Consider the following 15,043-nt stretch of genomic DNA (forward strand, 5'->3'; position numbering starts at 1 on the left):
AATTAGGACATTAAACAACCCCCCAAAAAAATAAATGCGGAATCCAAAGCACAAGAGGAAAATGTTTTACGACGATCTAAAGACAGGCTGCTCAGACCAAGTTTTGAAATAACTGGTGATCTAAAAATGCACAAGATAATTACAAATCCTAACAAAATTGAGATGCAACAACTGTACCCTTAAAAAGTTTATTTCAAATTGTTTGTCAATCACCCCCCCTTCCTCCAACAAGCAATCATATATTAGGATTTATTTTTTTTTTTTTTTTTTTTTTTTTTTTTAAAGGCAGATTTAAACACCACTAATAACTGAATGACAAGAAATTCCTTGCTTTCACATGGGGGGGGATAAAAAAAAAAATAAAACAATTCAGAAGCAGTAGATGGTAGACTTTAAAACAATCTGGAAGAAGGATTGAATTTCCCTGGCCAACTCCATGGATTGAGAAAACCATCATAGATATGGGTTGGCATTAAAAGTAAGGAATGTCATATATTATATATATTAACCAAAAAAAAAACTAATCTCCATGAACAACAGACATGGAAACCCAAACCAGAGAGGCAGAAGTAATCTAACAAAAGTGGTATACTTTCCATTAGAAGAAAGGATTACAATATAACCAACTGGAATGTGCAGACCAGTAATATTTAACCTGAATGTTGGGCCAAACCATGATAACACGGTGTACAGTCTTTTGAAATTCAAGAAAGTGTAATGTTGTGAACCTTAGTCATCCAAATTCACTTCTGATTTTAGTGACCCACACAAACATTGTACTTTATGGCTTTAGCCGTATAGTGTTTAACATTAGAAAAGCATTAATAAAAAAATGGCACTAAGCATTAATGGAACTTGACAGATTAGAAAATGCGTTTCTTCAAAGCCTCAAATCCAAAAAATAAAATAAAAAAAACAGATACACCTTTCAAAATGACTTTACAATGGTAAGCACTGTCTAAGATCTAATAGAAGAACACCTATTAGCATTTGCTATAACTGCTAAACATGGATGCCCTGTTACCACGCTACACCAGAATGGTGGCTCTGGTTGTTATAAGACACCCCTTTGAAACGCAAGGTTGATGGGCTACACAATATATGTTAAGAGCGTTCCATGTATATATATTAGTACACTGTATGCATCGTAGATGTCCGATGATCTTACTAAGCATTTTGAACCAGTTATAAAAAGATTTCAACCCTTAATGCAGCTATTCTCTGGAAAAATGGTTAAGGCTATAAATTGTTTCTTAGGTTAAGCTGTGGTATTTGGCCTCTTACATTTCCATCAAAATAACATAAGCTTAGAAACCATGAATAAAGAATTGCCAGATTACACAATACAGCAAATGTGGTTAAGCAACGTCAAGCAAAAAACGAAGCACATTGTTTTATCAACTAAGAACAAATCATATTTCGCAAAACATATTAAAAGCATTACTATCTCTCCTCATGTTGTGCCAAAAGATTGCCGCATTACACTCCCTAATTCTACAGTCTCTATGATAGCCATTTGTTTTAGGATGTTTTTTTTTAGATTTTCTTTTGTCACAATTTGTGTGTTTAATACCAGCAAATCTGAAAGTGATGTTTGAGCAAAATCAAACTCCAGTCAAGTGTTTTTTGGAAGTATCTCTTTTACTAAGAGTTGTGTTAGGGAAGTCTGCAGTGGAGTGGTGGCTTTCACTACTAGACATTATGAAGTTCCAACCTGCTGCATAAAGAGCTTGGTTGACCCTATATTATTTATAGTTAAATTAGGTAAGATTTCCCCCAAGTCTCCCCAACCACTGGATTAGACATACAGGTCAACCCTTCTTGTAGGAGGAACCAGGGTTCAACATAACACCAGGTGGCAGGTCATGGTGACTAAAAATCCCTTCTTGGGGACTAGGCTGTTGGAGAGTCCTTTTACCAGTACCATTGAAGCCACTGGTGTAATGGACACCCCCACACTATCATTAAAGAAAAATGTGGGTGGCTTAAGAGAGCCACACCAACATTTGCAAACTCCTAATAATAAAAGTGAAGGACCAAACAGCCACCTTTTTAGTAAATACACCTCCAGCTGTTAGCTGAAAGAAAATGTGTTTCGTACTTTTTTTTTTTTGCAAGAGTTTACTCTTTCACCCTTTGCTACACTCATATTAGTGCTACAGATTGTTAAACACCATCATTGCAATATTTAATAAACACTGAGTGATACCACTACCCGCATAATATAATATTATATATACTGTGAATGGTCAAGGATGATGGAGTTACAACATAATAGCAAGCTGTTGAATTACTAGAGGTTGCCTTCCCTGGTCAAAATATACTCTTTACTCTAGATTGTAAATAGGGCCCTCCATACCCAATGTATCGGTTTGTCATAACCCTTAAATATATGTACTGTAAGAAGGGCTCGGTAAATAAAATAAAAGGTATAATTTAATAAAATAGAACCTTCCGTGAAAGGAGACCATTATCATTTAACCAGATGGATAGGAAAGGGGGTACAAAATAAGCAACATTTAGCATAGCTAAACAAAGCAACGTTGCAAGTAATGTTCCATAGTACCTGTGGATAAAGTAATGGCAAATGCATACATTTAGGGCAATAAATATCAGCTGTGCATGAAATGTCATTCCACATCTACAGTCGGCTGGCATTTGACTATAGTATTTCATAGTTCACTAGTAATACGGCCGAGTCTACGATAACACACGTTGCTCACAAATAAATCTGTTTTAATGCGCACAGTTAAGATTTATACAAGTACCAGTGTGTTTTGAAATAAGTTACAGTAAGCTATTTTACCAAATTAAATGTATATATAAAACCAATAATTGCACAGGGAATAAAACCCCATGCTTTTGCGCCCATTCACTTTTTGGAAAGCCCATCAGCAGCAAAACTCCAGTTACCCAAATTAAATATTTTTAAAACCTGGAAGAAAAAACGTGGCACAAAAGAATAATATCTGTAAACAGCAGCTTTCTGTTGACATTTTTTTCCGGGTAGTAAAGATGTTGAAATTCCACAAGAACACAAATTTTTCATTTTCTTTGCAGTTTGTACATTTTCTTGATCTGGAGCCACATAAAAAAATAAAATAAAAAAACCCCATTGGAGCAGACTAAGAATCATAAGTATTTTCAGCCTTTAGCAGTACATGACATGCAAGTATCAGCCTCAAGAAAAACAAAGATATAAAGAGACCCTCATCGATGTCAAGTGAATAAGTCAAAGCATATACTCTGCGAACATGGTTTCACAGTTCAAAAAATCTTTAACAGCTTTGGACTAATGCTAGCAGTCTTACATGCCAACATATTTACCTGACAAGCACCTGTTCTGCTTTTCCTAACTGGGGGAGAGATAATATCTATAGCGAATTTTGTAAATCTGGTCACCTCACACTGCCACAACTGTTCAGAAATAGATATTAGGTCTTGGTGGAGATTCTCTCAATTTGGAGGCTGGGGGGGGGCAGTTACAAAACCTAACTGTGACCCCTATACGAGAGTCTAATAGCATTACATGAAAACATTGAAAACGAAGCAATCTTTAGCAAATGTGTCTAATGCACTTCAAAGAGAAGATGTGCATAAATTAGTGAAATGCCTTGGCCTCTTTTCAGATACCACTAAAAGTTGCTGGGGCATAAAGCAAATATTTCCCATGATAAAATCTAAGCTTGTCAACAGATTTAGGTCGCTGTCGCAACGTAAAAGTTTGACTCTGGTAACGTTTTAAAATTATTTTTTTTAATTAAAAGGATAGTTTGTTTACATGAAGTCAGACATCTGCAAGTGAAGTCTAGACTGTTAAATCGCATAGATGCTGGAGGACAAGTGTCAGATGCACAGCTAACTTCCATGAGAAGTACAAAATTATATTGTGCAGGTAAGGTCGTGAGAGAAGAGAGTACACTCAGAACGCAATGGTTTTACATATCAGGACAATCATCTGTACCTTAGGCAGGACTAAAAACTAGGTAAATACAGCCACAGATGAACACCAAAACAGGACATTACTCGGTGTCATACCTTAAAAATAAACCCAAAATGGAGAAGCAGTGTGTAAAAACCATCTACCTTTACTGCTTTCATAGGAATTAAGATGATAAGCAGAAGACAGTAGCTGCTAAGCAAACGCCCTTGTTTAATCAGCAAGTGTGACCACCTCTATAAAAAGAGTTTTAGCAGCTTGCAGTTTTGGAGCATTCAGGTGTGTGAACACAATGCCAAGGAGGAAAATCAGCAGCAATGATCTTAGAGATGTAATTGTTGCTGCCTCATCAGTCTGGGAAGAGTTATAAAGCCTACAAGGCTCAACGAATTGAATCGGGCAAAATTCCTCCACAGTGATATGAGACGGATAGTCATACATAAAATGATTACGTCTAGTTACTGAATCATAAGGTGCACTTCATTTTTCACACATGGCTTCTCCGTTTCGGCTTTACTTTTGTTGACTGAATCATGACATGGTATAACCCACTCATGCACCCTAAAATAGTTTTCCAGTATGAAGGAATAAATGAATATTTCTATACTGGTCCAAGAGAAGAATGAGTGTGATAGTCGCAGGTGATCTTTTTTGGGACAACACAGAACAAGTTACATAAGCTTTGAGACCTCAAAAAGGTCTCTTCTTCAGAAGGAAGATCCCTGAAATTGGATGTATACCTTATGTTTACAAATAGTAACCAATAGTTATGACATCATCCAAAAAAAAAAGCGAGTTTTGTTTTAGGTCAAGTGTCTGGGAATGTACTTATAATACATACAGCATTTCATGTAATGACGACAATAAATTACCCTCCGTAAATTATAGCAGTTATTTGTATCCGTCTACAATCTACTTGATTTCTTCAACCATAAATAAAATGCTTTGTTTTAATCACTCAAGTTTCAGTCAGACATATTTCTTTGGGGATAACTATGTAGTTGGTATTGAGATGGTTTTTCTATGAATGTATTGTGCAACAAAATGCAATCTCTACGGTAACATCTTTATTAAGTAGTAGCTTAATCATTAATGAAACGTTCATGTACTACTGTTCCCTACAGAAGCTGGGGGGTATGACTTAACGGTACACAAAGGGTGCACAACAAACCCAGGAGAGTGAATTTAGTCAACCGTCCCACACAATGCATATTTTGACAACTTTTGCGGCCACTGCTGCCGCTGGTCACACAAATGTATTGCAAAGATGGTAATTTATCCTCTACCTTCAGGTAAACACATCTGACTTTCTTTCAGAATGAAAAAAAATAGATAAGGATATGTTAAAAATAAAAATGGCTACCATTTTCCTTAATTGTTTGGAATTTCATTAGTGGATTAAATGTTTGGGTGAGCAGGGCCCTCACCTGTTTCTTAATGTTATGTTACATACGAATTATCTCCCGTCTACCCTTTGAACAAAACATACAGAAAATCTGCTTTCTGTATGCAATATCCAGTCTATGCAATATTAGCTTCTTTAACGAGAAAGTTTTCTTAATCAGCGAAGCCTGTTTTGACTATGTGTGGAATAAAGCAATTGTTTACTTTAAAGAGATAAAACCTGGCAGTTTTCTATTTCTAAATGAAAATAAAATATTCAATCATAAAACTAGGTGTGTTTTTCGATTTTTTCTCCCATAAGCCAGATGTACGCATGTATTAAGAAGGCATTTAATATTAGACCCCAACATGTGCTGCCTAACAGTATATGACACAAGAGGCGAGCATCGACAACAAACAAGGTTATCAATAATAGGCAGCACACTGTTCTGGCAGTGAGAGGGTTAATCTGCTAAGCCACCTCTCCACAGCCAAGTTTAAAAGGCAGTTCTGATTCTCCTGGGGTGTTATAAAGTTTAATTTATGTATAGGGTAAATTGAAAGAAAAAAAAAAAAATCCTATTAGCAAAAATAGCATGCCATTGCAGTTGTATCTATGATTATATATTTTTCTATTTTTGTAGATACAACAGTATTTTGGTAATTTACAGGCAAATAAAGATCAGGTGGAAACAATTAAACTCCACTCTTCCTTTTAAAAAAATAAATAAACTAGTAGCATTGAAAACCCCTGACATCTTAAAGGAATGTGCAACCAGATTGCCTGGAATGTGTACCATAAATGACAAAAGATGTGGTTACCATGGAATCCAATTCAAACATTCAGATGTGTTTTGGAAGTTCCACTCCCGAGTTTCTTAAGAACACAACCTTTAAGTAGACTTTACACATTTTAGATAGATCAAGCACAGCCGCAGAAACCCACCCACAGATCGATTTACATTTAAATGTTTAAGGTCTTGCGTATTTGTGCAATTCCTGTGATGCACAGCCCAATAGGAGGCTGAAAAATACATCATTTGTAAGGGGGGGTAGCCCATAATGGACACAAAAAAAAAAAAAAAAAAAACCCTGCCTCTGTTTCACAAAACAGTAGATCGCAAACCATAAACCAAAGTTGTAGTCCGGTTTGTAGGGTATTTAGCAAGTAAAATGCTAACCCATTAAAGATTAACCCACCCCCTGCAGACAATGCATTGGAAGCGAATTCCACAGCACATAATCACCACGCATATTTGGGGCACATTACTGAGCTGGTTATTAAAAATACACATTATTAGTTTATAAGCGTGGACGATCTTTAGTACATGGATCTGCGTTAAACCTGCCTTTATTCATTTTAAATATGTAATGCTGTATAAGAAAATCATTTGAAGTGATTTTGTATTAAATTGCATACAGGGCTTGGTTATCCTATTAGAACACATTTAAACGAACACAATTCTAGTTTTGGATCAGTTTAGAAACAGGCAATTAGAAATACAAACCTACAGATATACTGGTGTATAGCTCATTTTTTTTGTTTTAACAGATTTAAAAAAAAAAATCATAATTATAGCTTCGAACTTACAAAAACAATGTTCGAAAAGGAATGTGCCCAAATTGCATAAACAGACTAGCGGGAATGCAGCTAGTTTAAAACTTAAAATAATCAAATAGGTAACTTATAAAGCGAAGAAAAAAGTTCCAGAAATGGTTATTAAGCGAGATTACATGACAAGCATTGAAACAAGTTCAAGTCAAATAGACCTCAGAGTAATGTGTGAGGGCATATGGCAATTTAGGTTGGGAATATCGATTATCTATTTTTTTTTTTTAAAGAAAATAAGTTGAGAGAAAAAAAAAAACAAAAAAAAAAAAAACTTTAATATGCTTTTTTATATACAAGCAGCTGAAAAGCAGTGATAGAGAAACTACAGCTTGCAGTGGTTGCCAAATGAGAAACATTCTTCTATGCTGCACTATTTTCCTAGAACAGAGAATACTTTTAAACTACATCGGTACACAGCGGTAGGCTACATGATGTGTGGGGATATTGTATCCCCCCCTCCTACATTGCATGTATACCCCACCTGCATTGGGAAGGTGCAGGTTGGTCACTTGTTCCCAGAGGTCCAGTCTGATAGCTCTATCCTGCAGAACATGAATTTACCTAGTACCATGGTCTTACTTCCTGAATGTGTATTAAGAGTACATTATACCATGTACCTTGACACTGAGAACTAGTAAAACTATTTGTACTGGGATACCAGTGGATCATCTTCTGGAACTGTTGCACCTCCTTTTCCCCCCAGGAAAAGGAGGGCTTTCTTTTGATACAATTACTTAATCATTTCATCCATTTTACCATTACATTTTTTTTCTTATATAGAAAAGCTAATAAAAAACTGCTTAGTAGAATCTAACATATGTCTCTAGTTTAGAACTATATAACATTATGTAATTTTTCAAGTTATAGGGCAATACATTCAAGTAGTGTATTGCCATTTGAAAAGCATTTTACCAAATCTGGTCAGCCTGCATCCATGTCCTATTTGGGACATCATTGAAGCCGGCCAATTAAAATTTACCTCCATCACACCATATATTTTTGAAAGCTAGACAGTATTTCAAATGCTGGTATTTGATCACTTGCTATGCTCTTTTCCAGAGGCAGGGTTCCGCCATATTTGACATTTTGATCTGCAGAGCGATCACACACCATCTGCATGAAAGAGAAAGTGATCATTTAACCATTTTCTAGGTTCATTTTACCCATGAGGTGCTAGGCATTAATGATGCTTTTCCGAGCCATGCCAAGCACATCATTGTTCGTTGAGGGGTTAAAGCTCCTCGACTTCATTATATATTATGAAGAGCCAAACACACTGTGCTTCACCTACAGGGAGAGCTTGGCCCTGTACAATGCATAGTTAAATCAGTGAGATTTATCTCCTTACCCTTTACAATGGAGACAGTGCTAGACCCTCATTACTAAGTGAGAGTGTTAAACCACAACTCTTTAGTGAATAATTGTTCAGAATGTTTCCAAATTGCCTGTAGAATCCCAGGGAAATGTAAAAACATTTTAACACAACATGACAAACATTTTGTTTCTGCTAGAAAGCAAGCTGTAATGGAGTTTATGACCAGATCACCAACCAACTTAAGGACAGCTGTGTTACTTTTGGATTCCTTTAAAACACCATGATCACTGTAGACAAAGTCCTCAACACACAATCCTAACAAAACAAGCTAGGTCATTTATTACAGTGGGGTAATCTATCAAACTCAGGTTAACAACCATTAGCCTAAATCGCAAAAGAAAATGGTGTAGCCCTTGACATCAGTGGGCTAAAGAAACATACATAACAAAACACCAGACATTATGTTTGCCAGAACAAAGCTTTACATGAAAGTGATCACTAGTGTGACTGTTTCAGGTTACACTTTAATAAAATTACAATTAAATAAAGCTTGTGGGTAACATTCTAAGAAAAGCGATGGTTAATCCGCTCTTGCTTGTTACAGAGCGGACAAAAATGCACAGACCACTCAATGAGACTAGCTCAGCAGAGAAGAAAGCTTAACTATCCTGCCTACTCGAGACCGTCTGAAATTCAGAAGTTACTCTACACAAAAAACACAACACCCCCAGACACGGCCTTCTCGGTAAACTGCAGTTGGTATCCGGCCTCAAACCATTTATTTCATTTATGCTCAGTCCTGATCAAGTGGATTATGACGATCGCACAGCATCATCATAATAATCACGCCATGTTTTACAAAAGGTCCACTTTCTCTCAGCCTGATGTACAGCGCATTGAAACAAATATAAAGTTGGTGATGTTAAATGCAACGGATAGGCACGTGGATTTATATAACTGGGAAGCATTCGCCTCTATCAAATCTTACCTTATGTCTCGCAATCTCCTACATACCGATTGGTTTGCATGTGGAGAAATGAAAACATTACATTAAAAAAAGACAGAAGTCTGGAAGTAACAGAAACATTTTTGATCAGAAACAATTACATCAAACCTGAAAGTTCTATTAAGAAAGGAAACATTTTGCACGTATAAAGCCAAAGGAATCTCAAGGACTGTAGGGATTTCTATAGCATTACACGACCATTCACTTATTCAAAAACAAACTCAGTTCGTGTCAGTTAGATATTCTGCAGCTTTCCCCTTGGAAGCTTCAACATACTGGCAACACAATTAAACGGGGCGACCCCAGCAGCTGCCCTCCTCCAAGGTCCAATACTGGGAGGAAAGCGCTCACTTGGAGATTGATGGGAATGTTTTAGCGCATGTAGTTGGCGGTGTAGCGTCGGTCGATCTAGCGATGGAGCACATTAGCAGTAAATGCGGCACATGCATGGAGAGGCGTTCAGCTGAACGTACTTCCTGCACAGAAGGAGAGATTGTGCAGAGTGCCCTCCACTTCAACCAGAAAAATATTTAAATATAAATATATATAAAACTTTCAAATTACTTATGTCAACGCCTATCAATTCACCTCACGGTCTACAGCAAAAGCAACATGGCTGAGCTTGGCCTCCTTTCAGGAAGCTAAAGCTTCGCAGCAGCTAAAGAGGAACCTGAAAGCCAGCTTCAGACTATGGGAGTTGATTAATAAAGGAGTTTTACACCCCCTTTCAGTATTGCATGTATGGCATGTCATAGTACCGTAATAGATTTACCTCCAATGTTTTAGCAAACTGCATCCTATCTTACAGGACAAAAGTCCAGTATGTAAATACAAACATAAAAAGAAAAACATCCCAAAACATTAAACTGATTTCCTCAACAAGTCGCTCAACAAAAAGCACGTTACCTCTAGATTGTAAGCTTGTTTGAGCAGGAACCGCCTCACCCGTTTCTGTAAGTCAAATTGTTATGTTATATACCACTTATGTCCCGCCTACCCGTTGTACAGCGCTTTGGAATATGATGGTGCTATAAAAACAACACTAGCAATAAGCTCAATATACTGTGTGTTTACATGACAAATGTAAAATTGCAGAGCTGAGACATTTTAAAGTCTAGGTTCTTTATATAAACTTTTGTTCCAATGAAGAACGCTGAGGTTATGCTGTAATGAGGACTTGCACTGCGTCTGGCTCTTTAAGGGTTATTTGTTTCCCTGCTAGCATGAACCGCAGGCTAATTATTTGCCTGCAACAGAGATTTAAAGGGTTACAAAGATATGCGTGAGCTGGAAATCAGCTTATGTTCATCAGCTCCACGCCGCTGCCTGGACTGAAATGCATCTTGGAGGAGAGCCGGGGAGGCTGCAATACAGGAAGTTCTTCAGTTTGGGATAAGGAGATTTTTTTCTTCCAGACCCAGGCGGCACAGAGGAAGATTATTCATCCCTTTTCCAGCCTCAAACGCGAATACTATAGACAGTTGGGAATGATTCACTCGGCATTGCTCACTTTACAATTCTTCCTTCTTAAAGCCTCTGCCTCAATGCCCTATAACAAAAACCCCAGACTGCGACTCTGCACGAGGAACACTATGAGAAAGCAACACATCCAGACTGAAGACCTTTACCGAATTTGGGTTTTTTGGGGTTATGAATTAGGCGACCGAAAGGGGTTTTTGATGCTTAGCTTCCCAATCTAAAATATAACTCAAAATAAAGCAATATGCATACCTTTAAACAGAACATATGCGTGTATTTATGAGAAAAAAAAAAAAAAAAAAAAAAAAAAAAAAAGATTCATTCATTCGCCATTTCAGTGCCCAAGGTGCATACAATAAAAAAAATGCATTGCCCACCCTTCTTGTAATCAAAGTGTCAGAAACGGATTGGAAAACAGAAATATATTATAATATATATATATATATATATATATATATATACACATACATACACATACACACACACACACACTAAGTTAAAGAATGAGCCTTTTATACATAAACCCAAGCCGGTCCACGTTTAAATCTATAGCAGGGGATGGGATTTCGCAAGTTTCCAAGCCACAAGATAACAGCTTGTTTTTAAATAATTGGTATGTTCATGTTTTACTTGTGTACAAGATGGAACGTCGGAAGACTGAAGAGATTTTTCTTTTATTCTTCTGTGTTTCATAGAAAGTGTCATCTAGCGGGTTTGTTTCACGCTGAAGACACCCCCCCCCCCCCCATGTACTGCATTTCAGCTGGTTCTAGGTTAAAGGTCTGGAAGAATGGAATCCCCCCCTGATCCTACGGGAATCAACCCTAAATTCCCAGCAGAATAAACAAAACACAGTCTTGTTAACATTATAAGCGCTCGGTATTTCATCTTCTCTCCGAAGCAGCGTTGGGTCTGCCGGGGTGGCTGAAATATAGTAACGCAGGAGCAGCGACATGGTCATCGTTTGGCAGAGACTACTATGCAAAGACAGCCTCTGCCCACGGTTGGCTTCTATTGAAATGGATGTACCGCATGGGGTATCTATGCATCTCCTCCATCTCCAGAAAATATAGACAGCTTGGAGAAGTCAACAGAAAGCTACTAAATGCCTTACAGGATAAAAAAAAAAAATTTGGAGGAAAGAAGAGAACAGACATGGGATAGAAAGAATACTTCAGGGTTTTAACAAAATAAGATGAGAAATGTTCTAATCTAGGTCATAATCTAAAGATAGAGGGTCAAAGATTTAGATGTAATGCTAGGAAGATTGAATTTACCAATTGGGTAGTAGATACATGGAACAGCCACCATCAGAAGTGGTAGAGCCTAATAGAGATAGGATTTAAACATGCATCTCATAGGCATACGGCTATCCTGAATCAATTATGGTAGCAAGGGCTGATTAAGGTGCGGGTCGTTACACATGGAAAAACATGCAGACTAGATGGGCCGCATGAGTTTCGTGTCTATAATATTCAGAACATTCCTTGGTTTTTGGAATCATCTAAGGTTATGTTGTGTGGAACCGCTTAACATCCTAACCCTTGTAACTATTAATATATAATTACACCCTTCCCCCATCCTCAGGTTCACTCAATTAAAACTAGCATTTATTCATCATTTAGAGTTAATCGTAATGGAGATTACCGAGCTGGTTTAATTCCCGAGTATTTTTAGTTTACATTTCTTTAATGAGTTTGACGCGTACGTGCCATTTACCCCAAGCAGTCCTGCTGCTAACAACGTGGAGCCACCACGTGAAACATTATTGCCTCTTTACAGCACGTGTTGCAGATATACAGCTGGTAAACAATCGACTCCGATAATGGGTTGATTAGAGGTTAATTATCTTTCTTGTGGCCTCCTGTCCTAGATTTTAGGCTGGAAAGCAAGGCCCGCTTTCCCGAGCCAATCAATCCTAAAATCACACCTCAAGGTTAATACCAATACTACTAATAAGAGGAAATGATGAGTTGGAGATTAACGACACAGGGGCGAGATACCTGTTGCAGATTGTGGAACGATGCAAGGAAAGTCCGAGGACTGATTAGGGTCCGAGTCTACACAACGGGCAGACTATGCATGCCGCAGGGTTCTCACCTGCCATCAAACGCTAGCTTTCTAATGTTCAATATGCAGATAGCTCCCCAAATCACCAGGTTGGATTTTTTGATCTATACATCCAGAATGGGCTTTTTTTTTTTTTTTTTTTTAACTCATTAGCAGGGATTGCATGCATTCTGGTTGAGGAATAGTTTTTGTTACACTTTAAAAGTTTTGTTTGGATTCAAAACATTACACAAAAACACAATTCTAACTTCGCCGGCTAGATTGTTTATCACTACAAGGTGTCCAGAGTGTGATTTCTCTGTATGAAATTGAACTGCCCCCCTTGCTTTAGGGGCTTATTCACTAAATGGAGAAGTGTGTTTTAGCTCACCAACTTCACTATACATCAGGAATGGCCAACACTAGAAAGCTTCTACCCTATGATGAGCTTGGCCCTGTACCGTGTATAATTCAGTCAGTGACCTATGCATTATACATGGCCAGCTTAGCCATTCTTGCTAATATTAACCCCTCACGATGAAGAGTGAAGGGAGGGAGCTGACAACCCCCCCCAGCCAACTCCCCCCGCAGGGAATGAACCCCTTAGTGGGAAATAACTTGTTGTTTTCTGCAGATTGTGAAACTCTGCGGATTGTGGAAAGTTTGATGTGCCGGGGGTTGAGCTGCAGTCCCACTGCCCCAGCCCGGGCAGGGAGATGATGCTCCGTTTCTATAAATATCCCGGATTCCTGGCACTTCAAGCCCAAATCACTAGCAGATGTAGCTGCGTTGCCGCTATTGTGTAGGGGATCACAGACATGACACTTCTATACGTCCCCCCGGTCCTATATGCTGCGTGGATTACCTTGTAACATTGTTTCCAGCTTCTTCCTGTCCACTCGGAATCTCTCTTCTCCCCACTCGGGGTCCTGTGGGACGGCTGGGCCGGGAGAGTCATCCTCAGAGCCGGGTAACGGTGAATCGGTGCTTCGCTCGCTGTTGGAGCCCGGGTCCGACTGGTTCATATATCCGCTCATGGAGTCGCACAGAGCTGCCATGATGCTCTAGAATGCACAGCGCCGAGCTCAGCGCCCACTCATATACCTTCACAACCTCACTCACTCAGAGTTTTTGGGATTTGCCGGAAACCGCACTCACGGACTGGATGAGACAGGCAGGTCCAGCGCCGCACTCACTGCCGGCCCGGGATACACAGCGGTGCTCAGCGCCGGGGTGCCCCTGATCTGCACTCGCTGTTACTCACTCCGAGGACCACAGTGTAACCAGCAGGCTGAGTGAGCTCCCTCTCTGGCCGCAGGACACACAAGCAGTCCAAGTACCAGCCTCCACTCCGCTGGATGACGTCACGCCACCTAGGATTCGCTCATTTAAGGGGGAGATGGGCTCGGGTTGGAGGTGTTTGCGCACAGGAGGCAGGCAGCGTTACTTTAACGAGTGTGGGAGGTTGTTCTATAGGATATGATTAAAGCACCGAGTAAAGCACCGATTCCCCTCCCGATCCAGGCATTTTACACCTAATTGGCGTTATAGGGGGCTGGGTGCGTTTGGGTGGCCAGGTGGCTCCTTTAAGGTACCATGTAGTCCAGCACTGGTTTTCACACAGTCCTGAAGCTTACACTTTCTATAGGTTAATCCCTGGTTAAAGATACTATCCCGCTGTACTGATACATACTGATACAAGCTTCAGGTTTGGAAGGGGGCACTAAGTGTAGCAGAATGAGTCAAAGTCAAGTTCACTGTTGGCCCCTGAGGACAGCAGAAGTATGATCCAGCTCTTGGTCAGCACTGATTTCTGTATGGACACTTGTGAGGACTCTCCTTCAGGCGAGGTGAAAAGGTGACATTCACCGCTGGGCTGCTTAGGTGTAAAGCTTATGGGACGCTGCCAGAAGTAATTAGGTTCTAATTGCAGTTCCATGTACGGCCACCAGGAAAGATCCTTTCTGTGCTTCTTTATGCAGTCTATTTTGCCAGTTAAGGCACTACCTTTTTTCACTTATCACTGTGTGTACTGCACTGCGATCGTTGGATCGTTTGCACCACAAGACATGAAAATCTTGAAAGACTTACTGGCATCATGCCGTTATGTGTCTGTTTCCGCGAAGCAAGCGTACGTAAACAGGAATGGTTGTGCTGCAACTATGTAGTTACTCATGGGTGTCCTTAAAGTGAGGTATGCCTGTATTTGACAAAACACATGCTTTTCCCATTATCAGCCATATGTCAAAAACACTACAT

The 15,043-nt window shown here is 39.1% G+C and overlaps 1 protein-coding gene across 1 annotated transcript in view; it reads right to left on the reverse strand.

Annotated features, from left to right (window-relative positions):
* The window catches only part of BICC1 (BicC family RNA binding protein 1), a 72,161-nt gene extending 57,944 nt beyond the window's left edge, over positions 1 to 14,217 (reverse strand). The window contains exon 1 of the mRNA XM_053450154.1: positions 13,650 to 14,217. Coding sequence (XP_053306129.1) covers positions 13,650 to 13,842 — 193 coding nt within the window. The 5' untranslated portion in view covers positions 13,843 to 14,217. The remainder of the gene's footprint in view (positions 1 to 13,649) is intronic.
* Positions 14,218 to 15,043: the final 826 nt, after the last annotated feature.

The sequence above is a fragment of the Spea bombifrons genome, chromosome 11 (assembly GCF_027358695.1).
Source record: "Spea bombifrons isolate aSpeBom1 chromosome 11, aSpeBom1.2.pri, whole genome shotgun sequence".
NCBI classification, from domain to species: domain Eukaryota; kingdom Metazoa; phylum Chordata; class Amphibia; order Anura; family Pelobatidae; genus Spea; species Spea bombifrons.